A 12,297-nucleotide genomic window follows, 5' to 3' on the forward strand; every position below is an offset into this window, starting at 1 on the left:
AGATCTGGAGGACCAGCCCCAAAGAGTCCAGTTTACCTCTTCCATTAACCCAAGGCACCAGGGAAACAAAAGTAGGTCTCAGCTCTTCCTCTGCTCTGAGGAGAAGCAAGGATTAGAAGGGACTCAGTCTGTTGTGAGTCAGCCCAGAGGGTCCCAGTGGGAAAGTTCTTGGGAAGAACAAGCTATTCAGCAGGATCCAGGAGAAGGAATCACCATCAACGTATGGCTAAATATCTTAACTGCAATGCTGGGTTCTTCATGCCTACACTGGTCTTCTAGCATGAGGTGTGTGACCCAAGAAACCCTCACATCAGAAGCCACATGGTTTTTTTTTAGTGGAAATGAACAACCCAAGTGAGCTGACACTGGCTGTGCTCTAGAGCAGGGACAGAAGCTGTGGCCCCAGCAGGCCTCCCAACGTGGGAGAAGTTCTCCCAGGTCTTTTGCTTGGAGCACCAGAAGTCAGAGGGTGAAAACCAGCAACCCAGCCTGGCTCCCCCCTTCCATTCTCCCTGGGAGGGGGCAGGAAGGGGTGCTGTGACTGCCCTTGTCACTCCCTTGGTGACCTGCTGGGCTAATTCCCAGGGCTCCACCAGATACATAGAAAATGAGAAAAGGCAATAGTTCCCAGTGTCAGAGAGTTCTCTGGGTGGTAAAGCTGCTGTGGGCATGGGAGTCCTGTACTGGTAGGACTGATCCAGACTAGTCCGGAGTTGTCACTAATAATGCCCTCTGAGAGTGGAACCAGAGGTGTACCCCTGGACTGACTAGCTCCTGCGTCGTCCCTGCCCTGAAAACTTTATCAGGGTTAGGAACCGCGGATTACATCACAACTGTCCCTAGCTTCTGATTTGTCCCCAGTGTCTGGTTAATCTTTGAGGGCTTACCACTCAGTGAATTCGCACTCACAGCCATCCTCCCACTGAATAAAGGTGAGGTGACACTGTCCTTTACATGTCATAATCATCGTTTAATCCAGACACAAAGAATGACCAACACCAAACAGAATGGGAAAAAAAATGACCTCATCATCCCCATCATCCCCTCCATGCTTAATCTGCTACTTTTCAATGTCAACTCAGGTGTCCAGGCCAGACATCAAGTATTGTCCTTGACTCCTGCATCGAGTCCTTTAGCTCCTTTGACCTGTCCAGTCCACCCACATCTCCTTACTGGCACTGGCATTGCCACTGCCTTGCTGCAGGCCTCCTTCGCCTCTTTCCCACTGGGCACCTTGTCTTCTGTCTTGCCCTACTCTAGTCTCCTCTCTCAAGAGAGACCAGAGGCATCTTTTTAGATCTGATTGGGACGCTCCCCAGTTGAAGATCCCTTAATGGCTCCCATCTGCCCTCAGGAAGGAGTCCCACCCACTTGACATGGCTGCCCCTGCCAGCTTCCCCAGACTCAGCCTTATCTTTGCACCCTCCCTGCACCCCAGCCCCCGCCCTTCTCACACACACACACACACACACACACACATCTGTATGCACACACAGGTGCACTGTGCTTACACTTGCACTCGACTCCAGCCAAACCCAATCACTGCCGGTCTCAGAAGGTACCATGCTGTTCCATCATTCCTTCTGCCCAAATACCCTGCTCTTCTACTTTCACCTCGCTTTTCCCTTCGCTAGCCCCTTTAGGTTTCAGAAGGAACTTCCTCTGGAAGCCTTCCCTGACCTCCAGGTCTGGGCCAAGTGCCCCTCCTCGCCCAGAGTCCTCTGCTCTTCTCCTGGCGGAGCACTGGCTACCAGTGCACCCTGGACACTGGCAGGCCTGAAGACCATGTGCCAGCACTTAGTAGGTAATTGTTGAGTAAATGAATGAGCGTAAAAGCCAAACTTCCTGCTGTTGGGCTGCATCAGTAACCCGAGAAATTCTGGCTGAGTCGCTGTAGATATAGGTAAGCAAGCTGGCATGCCTAATCCCTCTGCCCACAGGGAGACTCCCTAGGGACCTGCTCAGTCATCCTGGATCTCTCCTGTGGCTCCTTCTGGGTGCTGACCCCTCCTCCTCGGCCTGTAACACTCTCCTTGGGCCTGCCCCTGTATACCAGAAGCCTACGGGCTGTGGCTCCACACCCATTTGCGTAGCATGACATAATGGGCCCAATAAAGGCTCTTTCCCCCTAAAATCCCCTCTAAAATCAGTCCATGCCTAAAATCCTCCCATTAAATGCATTAAATAAGCCTTAGTATTATTGGCCTGGGAGAGACAGAGTTGATCAGATACCCACACCTCAAGTGTTAATTCATTTTTCAGTCCTTTTGCAGAGAGCTGTTCCCACCTCCTCCCCATAAGTTGGGAAGAAGGAGAATGCAGCCCAAAGAAGAGGTAATCCGGGGGAGGGAGGGCCGATGGAGGAAATCCGGATGGCAATAAGGGGCAGGTGTCCTTAGCCGACTGGGAGGACTGTGACCGTCGAGTTTGCAATGAAGAATGGTTAGGCAATGGTGACCCAATTCTGAGAACTTCAGGGTGCAGGGGATTTCCTAGGCATTGATACCGTCTAATCCTCGTTCCTCATGGAGTGACAGAGGGCTTGGTCATCTGAATGACGTATATCCTTTCCCGGAATGTGGGTGGCCCAAATGACTCAAAGACCTCTACAGATGATGAGAGCACTGTCTCCCTAATACCTCTAGAGACACCTGCCTCACCTCCCTTGGGGGCTGGTTTGCATTTTAATTTATTTTCCCAAGATCAGTGAAAACATTTGACAGCTGGGAGGTTTCTGGGCTGAGCGCCACCCAGTTCTGGCCTGGTCTATGTGGCACACTCCCTGGCGAGGGGGGTCATCCCTGAATCTCACCCCTCGATCTCTTCTCTTTCAGTCTCCTTGAACTTGAAAACTCAGACACACATTAGAGGCTGAACCAGAGAGGAACATGCTTTTGATACAAGACAGAAGGGAACAATTTGGGGTGAGGGTAGCCCAGAACCCTGGGAGACCTGGAAGACCTCAGGGTAGTCTCCAACCTTACCAGGTAAGGCAGCAACAGGGCCCTGTGACAGCTGCAGGGTCCAGACACAGCATGACCAGGCTGGCTCCCCCAGACACTGTGCGTGCCCCCAACCCCGTTCCTCAGGGGAAATGAAGGAAACACAGACAACGAGGGGTGCTCGCAGGGGGCCAGTTACCCTCAAAAGGCAGCCTGTGTGCCAAGGTGTGTGTAAGGAAGGGGGGGAAAGGGGTGGAGGAGACAGACCTCAGGCCATTTCTCTGGCTCTCTGACCCCCCAGTCCCCGATCTCTGATCAGGAGCATGGCAGGGAGAAGATAGAAAGGCCCTGGACTGTGGGCAGACCTGTGCATGCAGGTGTGTACATGCCACATGACCCGCAGGGCTGGGACAGACACACCTGGAGAGGGGTGGAGGCACGCTCACACAGCTGTGGGTGTGAGCGCTGAGGCTGTCCCTGAGGGGCATGGGGGGAAGTGCGGCATGGGCAATGAAGGGAGAAGAGGCGGTCAGTCCCCAAGCCCATGGACACTTCCACACTCCTTGGATCACTCACTGGTGGGCTGGAAGGCCTTGAGAAGCCTGATGATAAATCCCTGGCCCTTTTGGCAGAGCTGGGCCCAAGCTGGACACTGGCTAGAACTGCTCCTGCTGGAATGGGCTCTGCACACTCACCGTCCAGGGAACTTGGTCTGAATCCTGCCTGGTCCCTTTGCTTTCTCTGGGGCCCAGGGCCCTCTTTCCACCCGCCTCCATACTCATCCCTGCACTGCAAGTTCCTCAGCCTCTCCCCACCTATGCTCAAGCACAACCTGTGCAGGAGCCCTGGAGAAGTCATGCAATCCCTTCCCCGGGGGCTCAGGCTCCCATCCCTTAGACCCTGACCTTTCTGCTGCCTGGCTTCCTCACCCCCCACCACTGGCTCCAGCCTCCTTCTCCTGGCTTGTCCCTTCTACTCCCCAGCTCTCCACACCTGGGATCAAACACTTTCCTCAACGCTCGTGTGCAAAATGGGCCTTGTAGCACGACCCTCAGGTTGCTGGGAGGATCATGAGGTGTTTGGACGTCTGGCTGCAGGCTGGCCCCAGCAGGTGTTCTGGGGATACATTACCCCTCTCTCCTTCAGGATGGCCCCTCCCCAGAATGCTCACACCCTGCCCCTCTCAGACCCAGGACCCCAGTGCAGCTTTCCTTAGCTATTCGCAGTGTCCTCCTCTGGGTCTTAAGTTCTGTAGCAATAAGTTTAGAAAGCCATATTCTCTGGCTCTTCCATAACCACTTTCAGCTGATTTGTCTCCCTTTGTTAAAAGTACACTTGGTGAGCGTACACGGTCTGAGTGTTCCCCGCCCCTCTGAGTTGGACCTGAGTATAATGAAGCCAGGGGAAGCCTGGTGGCTGTTGGGCTATTCTTGTGTGGTCACCAAGGGCATGGGGACACCCCCTCAGCGGTGGAGCGTTGAAACTGAGTTTTCTCCTCCTTGAGATCCAAACTTTCTCTTGGAATGGGTGGGGGGCAGAGAGGAGGGAGGCATAGGGAGGGGCTTTTGGTTCCCCTGGTCTTCTGAAATGCCACCCCAAAGACAGTTATGGAGGGAGCATCCTGTCCACTCAGATGCTGTCATTTCTTCCTGAAGCCAGAGACTCACTCCCCCATGGCCTGGGAATGCTGCAGGGGCTGGGGTGAAGGTAAAGTTAAGGCTTCAGGAAAACACTGTATAAACAGCTGTGGTGAGTCAAACCACATCGTGGGGCTGACCTGCAGGGCTGGGTGCTCTGGGGCTTCTGGTATGGACCCTAGAACCAAGTATGGGATCCAGGTCCTGAGAAGGAGCCTAGGGACTAGGCTCCCTGATGACTAAAGGTTTCTCCTTCACCCCAAACAGCCCCCAAACTCATGCAGAAGCAAGGAGTGCCCAGCATAGGGGAGCTGATTCTCCAGGAAATGGACACTGGGGGTGGGGCACTGGGAGGAGAGAGTGAGGGCAGTGCTCTCGGGCGCAGGCAGATGCAGGGGCTGACACTGCCAAGGTTGCAACTAGTAGGAGGGGCCAGAAAATTGATATAAACCCCAAAGTCTGAAATACAACTTGAGTGTAGAACACACACATACACACACTCATGTGCGCGCACACACAACACATGGGCACACACACACACCTGGCCATGTCTCCAGCCAGGGCCTGTCTCTGTCCAGGCCCTATAGGCAGAGACAGGGGCTGGGGTGGGGGGAGTGAGAGGAAGATACTCACCCCTATCGGCCTGTCGGACGTTTTTCATCCTGATGATCCTCACTGTTAGCAGGTAGCATGGGGACAGCCCCTCCTGTTGAGTGAGAGGACAGTGGACTCACTATTCAGGCAACCATGGCAGGTGGCCTTGACAGGGAGCAGCTCAAGCTGGCCACAGGCTCCCACTGCCCAGACTCCAGAGGCTCCCCAGAGCCAATCCACATTTCTGGGCCCTGGAGGACTTCCTGGTCCCCAGGGGGCCCCAGGCACCGAGATGAGAGGCCTGGGACCCCTTACCCCCTCTCTGAGCCAGCACACCCTGGAAGGGGGACAGCTTCATGTCTGTTCCATTCATGTCTTTTCTGTTTGACCCTTGGGATTTGAAGCCCTTTCTCTGGAAGTTTTACCCAGGCTTGGGTGGGTCTTTGTACCATCGACTCCCAGATGCTGCTGGACGCCTCTGATTCTCCGAACAACTGAGCTTATAGAGGCCTCTGAACTAGAACCTTTACACCGCACGTAGGACACGGTATGCCGCTACGATCACTTTCTACCTTTTTAACAGAATGCAATTCTTCCCTATTTAAAATAATATTGGAGTTTGGGAAAAACAAATGTATGAAGAAAAAAAGAATCTCCATAATCTTACCACTCAAAAATGATCATTATCATCATTAATTTTTTAAACGTTATGACTTTTTTATTTTCAGCTCAGACCGTCCACACATAGCTCCTCTGACTTGGCCACTGTCAGAGGCCATAATACTTGTAGCAGCTAGCGTCCATTGAACACTCACTATTGGTCAGCCACTTTTCCTAGTTTCTAACCCTCATTAAACCTTTGTAACGGAGGTGTTGATATCCTTTTTACAATTGAGATGTGACTGACGTGTAGCACTGCACTAGTTTTAGGCGTACAACACAATGATTCGATATATAGATATGCATCTGTATATGTTACGATATGATCGCTACGGTAAGCTTAGTTAACATCCATCACCACGTCTAGTTACACTCTTTTTACTTGTTATGAGAACTGTTATTGTTTGGATGTCTGTCCTTCCAACCTCTTCTGGGGCTTAATTCTAACCAGCAGCGGCAGAATGATGGGTGTCACTCAGGCCCTGAGATAGGTATGTGGTCCGTTCCAGGGTCTTTTCCTCCTCTCTCCCAACATCTGCCTCAAAACCAGAAGAGAAGCCAATCCGGCAGTCATGCATGGCTGAAGGGTCCCTTTTGTGAGGTGAACTCTGAAATATCGAATGTCTTCATGGTCAATGCCCGGCTCTAACAGGATTCTGTTTTGAGTGTTGTGACTTGGGCCAAAGGCCACACAAACCATTTCTCTTCCAGTTCTAGAGACATGGCTGTGGCCTTTGGCCAGACCCCCTTGGGCACATTGGGGTCCTTCCTTCTCACTCCCTACCTGGGCAGAGCGGTATCACGGTCTGATTGGGTGCGGAAGGAGGGTCAGCTTTCACGCAGGTGAACAGTTTCAGCAAAGCCTGTTCCACCGACCCACTTCCTCAGAGGGCAACTAGAGGGCTCCCAGTGGGAAGCCGCCCAAGGCTTCAGCCAGGCAGGGGCCCATCCTCCGGGGCATTTCAGAGTGTTGAAGGGCTCCGAACCCACGGCCCTGGTCCTCTTGGCCATCACTACCCATCTCCTGCCTCCAGGAGGGCTGCCCTCAGCCCTGCCCGGCTCTCTTGTGTCTTCTCTGGGAGGGAATGAGCCTTTGCAGTTTCCTGCAGGACCTCCCCTGAGGTGTCCCCACCTTCCAGGGAAAACTCTGCTGTCATCTTCCCTGGTAACTTCAATGACCGTCGACAGTTTCTTTCTACTCTAACTCAGCAACAATAACCACACCAGCTACCACCTGCCGAGTGGCTGCCGTCGGCTGAGTGTTGTGTGTATAACCTCTGCGTTTCATCTTGCTCAAACCTGACAACATCCATGGAGAGTTATTATTAGCCTCGCTTTACAGACAGAGAATCTGAGCCTAAGTCCTTCGACTTCAGGCACTCAGCTAGAATCAGAGGAGCCCACATTTGAATCCCATTCTAATTCTTAGGCTCGTGCTCATAACCAGCACTATGCTGCCTTCTCACTTGAAAGCGGCCCCCAGCACCCACGCAGACAGGTGCTGCTTACCCTCGTCTCCTCTTCCTCTCGCTCTTAGAATCTATGATTAGAATCTATTTTTCTGACAGATTCTTCTTTTTACTCTGAATTTCCCCCAAGTCCCCAAAGAACCCCAAGTGCTGGCCATTTTCCCGCTTGCCGTGCTCTAAGAGGCCACGCTGTCTCTCTTTTATAAAAAGGCGGGGCACGTCAGAGCCGGAAGAGTTCTTGGAGAACTTTCCACTTTCTCACAGCCACCGAGGGCTCCTTGCGGTCTACCTGGAGCTTCCCATCACACCTTCCAGCCCAGGTTTTTGCAGGAGAGACCCAATTTCCAAGCCCCCTACAAAGTCCTCTTATGTCTCCTACTAGGCATACAGGGCGCAGAGGGCCCAGGTCCAGGCCCAGTGTGGAGGGAGGCAGAGGGAGCTGGGCACTTGAGTCTTGGGCTCAGATGATTTCAGGAGCCAGCACTGTAAAAAATGACCTTCTTGGCTTAAAATGGGTCTTTTGCTCCTGATATAATAAGCTTAATTGGAGTGCGGCTAGAGATAAGGACAAATTCATGGCCCCAGAGGTAACTGATACACAGCAGAAAAATGCAGAAGAACAAAGCCGAGTGTCTGTGACTCTGCAGCCGGGAAGCAGAAACCAGTGAGATTAAGAAACCTGCGTTTGCGGGTGGCTTACAGTGTGCCGAGAGTAAGGACTTCAGGGACTTGGACAAGCCCATCCCTAGAAACGGGATGCCCTGGTTGAAACACCTAACAACAGGCACAGTCAGGCCCCATGCCAGCTGGGCTGCAGCCCTGGAGCAGGGACAGGCATGAATCCTGTGGTTCGTTAGGCGTCAAAGGGTCCTAGGGTGAGGACGAGGGAGCACTCGGGGGCTGGAGTCCCCCGCAGGGACTATTCAGCAAACAGTACAGAAATGCATTTAGACACATCAGCAGCCGGTAGAGCTGTGTGGGGAGGATGGGTAGAGAGCAGTTTTCTGGGACACCTTTCCTCAGGCTGCTGACACACATTTCTTCTAGCTTCCTCCCCAGCCTTGGTCCCTGGGGCTGACCTCCCCGGGACTTCATTTCCCTCCAGACGTCCTAGGATGGGGGCATCTGCCAGCTCGTGTGAAAAAGATGTAGCCCCTTGATTCTCAGAAGTGGCTCTTATGCAATCCAATATTACCCATTCCCACCCCGTCGCTTTATAGTTAGACCTTTCAGCAGAGAGGCCGGAGGACAATTCATTACCCTCCTCTAGGGAGCCAGGTGCTGACGCGCACCACGCGCCCTGCATCTGTTCTCACCTCGCCTTCCAACCCTACTCCGAAGGGGGTACTGTTATACCTGCTTTGCAGAGAAGGCTGAGTTTAGAGAAACTGCATCTCACACCGGGTCACACAGCCCAGCGGTGACAGGTCTCCCTGACTGCAGGGCAGCATGCCTTCCAGCTGCCTGGACACTGGCCCTCACCACGAATGAAACAAATCAGCTAAAATCTTGCTCCAGGTCACACCCTAGATGAGTTCACAGCAGAGGCAGGAGTAAAACCCTTAGCTCCCAACTTTGGACTCTCCTTGTACCCCAAGAATCTAGCTACCACTACAAATTAGTCAAAATTTAGGTATAGGTAGTCACTCCGTGTCAGGCTCCCAGGAAAGGGCGCCAGTGGGGAGGAGGATCTGACAACTACGTTTCAGAAGTGGTGGGTCTGATGCCCACCCTCAGGTCAGACACGCCCTAACCAAACCAGCCCACAGGGTCTGGGGCCCCAATGGCGGGAAGATAGCTCCCCTGGAGCCCGTGGGAACTGCCCTCCCCAGGCCTTCTCAGGGCCAGCCTGCTAGTAAGGCTATCTCCTCCTTTCCAGAAAACTGGGTGGATCCAGCAGTTCCTTTCAACACCGTGTCAGAGCTCAGACTAGCCTGGCAAAAGCTCCCGGGATGCACAGGCCCATGCTAAAAGGAGACCATTAGGGTGGGGACTCTGTGGGACCCCAGAACACTCCTCAGGTAGTCTGAGCAACATTCCAAACCAGCGGTCACCTGCGAGGAGCCGCTACGGCTGTTTTCCTTTTTACAGGCTAGGTGAGGGGGCAGGGCAAGAAGTCCCAGCTCTGAGTCATGGACCTTCCAGGACCTGAGAGGGCAGGCACAGCTCTCAGTTGCTTTACTCCGCACTTCGGGCACGCTCTGCTCCCTCTGTGGAGGGACTCCACAGCCCGACCCAGGCTCTCAGAGACTCGGTAAGACTGGAGAAGGGGGAGCAAGTGCTGACCACTTCCTCCATGTAGCCTTCTCAGACCTAGTCTTTCCCTTCCCAGCAGACATCCACTTTTCATCTCCTGTGCTCTCTAGCCAGCTATTAGCTCTCAAACCACAGACGTTTACACATGTGAAGGATTTGCACTGATCTTCCTAGGACACCCCTGTTACCGCAGGAGACTCGCACCTCTGAGCCCCTGAGGGCTACTTAGCTGCTAACTAAAGTTTCCTGGAGGGCTGTGGGAAATGTGGGTACATCCCTGAAAGCCATGTCTGTTCTGGCCAGGGCAGCAGGGCACCGGCACCATGCAGCACCGAGCTCCCCTCCTGGGGTCCGTGGAGACTGAACAGGGTCTCCATCTTCCACCCCAAAAGGACAAGACAGTTTCAGGGCATCACTCCTCTCATCCAGTGGTTTAGCGCGGGCTGGGGGAAGGTGATGAGGAACAGGTCGCTGCTGCCAGTCCTTGACATGGCGCGCCTACAGCACGTCAGAAGTGAGGTAAGGCAGGAAAGCCAAGGCAGAGCTGAACCAGGGCCCCGGCAATCTGACCATGAACCTGGGGTCTTCCTGCCAGGCTGAGAGGAGTTGGGGAGACCCAGGAGTCTTGACCACAGCCTCCAGGTGGGAGGCTTCTTGGCCAATAGTGACAGGTGGGCAATGTCACTGACCCTCACCAGACATCACACCACACACTGACACAGCATGACAGTTTTGGATGTCCGCAGGGTAAGTACTTGCTCACTATGAGGATAGGCCAAATGTGGGCCCACTCCTCACAGTGCTGAGCCCTGTCCACCTGGCTGCTGGCCTGGCCCCAGCATGGCCCCGAGCCACTCCATGGCATTTTGTCAAGCTTGTGGGCACCCGCAGCTGGGCCAGCCACTGTGAAGCTCCAGAGCCAACTGGGCCATAACACGTCCCCAGGTGCTAGGTGGGGGCTGCCCCACAGAGGTGCTCCCATGTCTCTGGAGTTCACAGAGCTCCTGGCCCCGCCCACCCAGCTCAGCTTTCTCACCTCCAAGGCACAGGTACCCAAGGGTCTGCCATCTTCTGCTTGGCCTGGGTCTGGTAGGTAGTGGGAGATCCAGGCGGGTATCTGCTTTTGGAGCATTGCTGTGGCTCTCCAGCTGGGTGGCGAGGCTGGGAATTTATACTCTGACTCAGAGCTCTGCCCTCTGGATGCCTCTTGGCATTGGCTGGGATTGCCCGGGGAGGGATTAAGGTAGGTAGGTAAGCAGATACGGAGTCTCCGCCTAGATCTCTTAGTATCAAGGGATCCTCCTGTCCTCGAATCTGAGAAATGCAGGGACCAGCAGGGGCTCTGCCCTTGAGGTCAGCAAATTGCTGACCCTAGAAGCTCTGAATAATCACCTGTAGCAAGACGATGGTGCTGACTCTCGCAATTGTAGGATAAGCCCCTTCTCTTCAGCTTATTGAGGTCCTGGCTCAGACATGCCCCTCTGGGGTGAGGCGGTGGGGGTTGGGGGTGCCTGCTTTTTTAACTCCACTTAGTCCCATGGCTCAGAGCCAGAGGAGCTGTGGGCAGGGATCTCATGGAGGCAGGGACCATGGCCAGGGCTCCTAAAGTTAGAGGGATAAGAAAGAAAATAGTTTCCCAAGTCCTTGGTGAGGAGAGTCGGTCAAGGGCAAGCACCCCCAGCCCGCCATCCTGGGAGGCCAGGTGGAGGGAGGGTGTGCCCAGCGCCTGCCTGGTCTCAGGACAGCTTAGAGGATGCTGCCGCCCCACCCAGCTGATCCCTATCTCTAGCCTGGTAGATGGCTCACTAGGGGGCCTGGTAAGGTAGCTTCACCTGCTCAGCTGCCCAGCTTGGTACAGTGGGAGTTTCCTGCCTGAGCTATCGCCTGGGGCCCCACAACCGGCTTTTCTGGCCCACAGATTAAAGTACATTTATGAAACTGAGGATGAGATCTGAACACAGGGCTGCCTGGGCCCAGGCACAGGGATGGAACCTGGTCAGTGGTGTCTGTGGGACCTGTCCCCCTGCCAGGTGGAGGTGTCCCCACCCTGCTCCTCTCTGCCTGCCAGGCCCTCCAGAAGGGGAATGGGGCCTTGGCTTGGACCCCACCCCACCCCTCCTTCCTTGCCCCTGACATCTATCCCACTGCCAAGGACACAAACTCGGCACCCACTCCTCTCAGGGGACTAAATTCAATTTAGTTTACACACTTAGTGAGCACCTGCTGCATACATGCTTAGAAAGAAAATCCCTTGAAGTTGCTGGCAGTCCATTGGGAAGCCAAACGTTTCCAACCCTTCAGAGGCTCAGAGGTGCGAGTCTCCGTGGTAACAGGGGCATCCTAGGAGGGTCGGTACAAATTCTTCACATGTGTAAACCTCTGTGGTTGCCAGAGCTTATAGCTGGCTAGAGAGCACAGAAGATGAAAAGTGGATGTCCGCTGGGAAAGGAGACACTGGGTCTGAGAAGACTGACATCTGAATTGGCTCTTGGAGGATGGAGAAGATTTCAGTAACTAATGAGAGGTGGGAAAGGCATGGCAGGAGAAAGGAACAGCATGAGCAAGACTAGGGAGGCCAGAAAGCAGGGTGTGCTCAGGCATACAAGTGGTGTGGGGTCAGAGAAGTGAGTTGTATAGGAGGCGACACGGATTGGGGGGGCGGGGGACGGGGCACACCAAGGGTGGTGGAAGTTGGGCAGAGAAAAGGGAGGTTTTGTGAAGGAATAAATCTGGAAAGAT

At 54.1% G+C, this 12,297-nt stretch overlaps 1 protein-coding gene across 1 annotated transcript in view; it reads right to left on the bottom strand.

Annotated features, from left to right (window-relative positions):
- PLA2G4E (phospholipase A2 group IVE) overlaps nucleotides 1–10,690 on the bottom strand; it is a 34,159-nt gene extending 23,469 nt beyond the window's left edge. Inside the window, exons 1-2 of the mRNA XM_024567931.3 lie at nucleotides 10,595–10,690; nucleotides 5,213–5,285 (exon numbers count right to left, since the gene is read on the bottom strand). Of these exons, the coding sequence (XP_024423699.2) occupies nucleotides 5,213–5,285; nucleotides 10,595–10,690 (169 nt within the window). The remainder of the gene's footprint in view (nucleotides 1–5,212; nucleotides 5,286–10,594) is intronic.
- Nucleotides 10,691–12,297: the final 1,607 nt, after the last annotated feature.

The sequence above is a fragment of the Desmodus rotundus genome, chromosome 7 (assembly GCF_022682495.2).
Source record: "Desmodus rotundus isolate HL8 chromosome 7, HLdesRot8A.1, whole genome shotgun sequence".
Taxonomy (NCBI): Eukaryota; Metazoa; Chordata; class Mammalia; order Chiroptera; family Phyllostomidae; genus Desmodus; species Desmodus rotundus.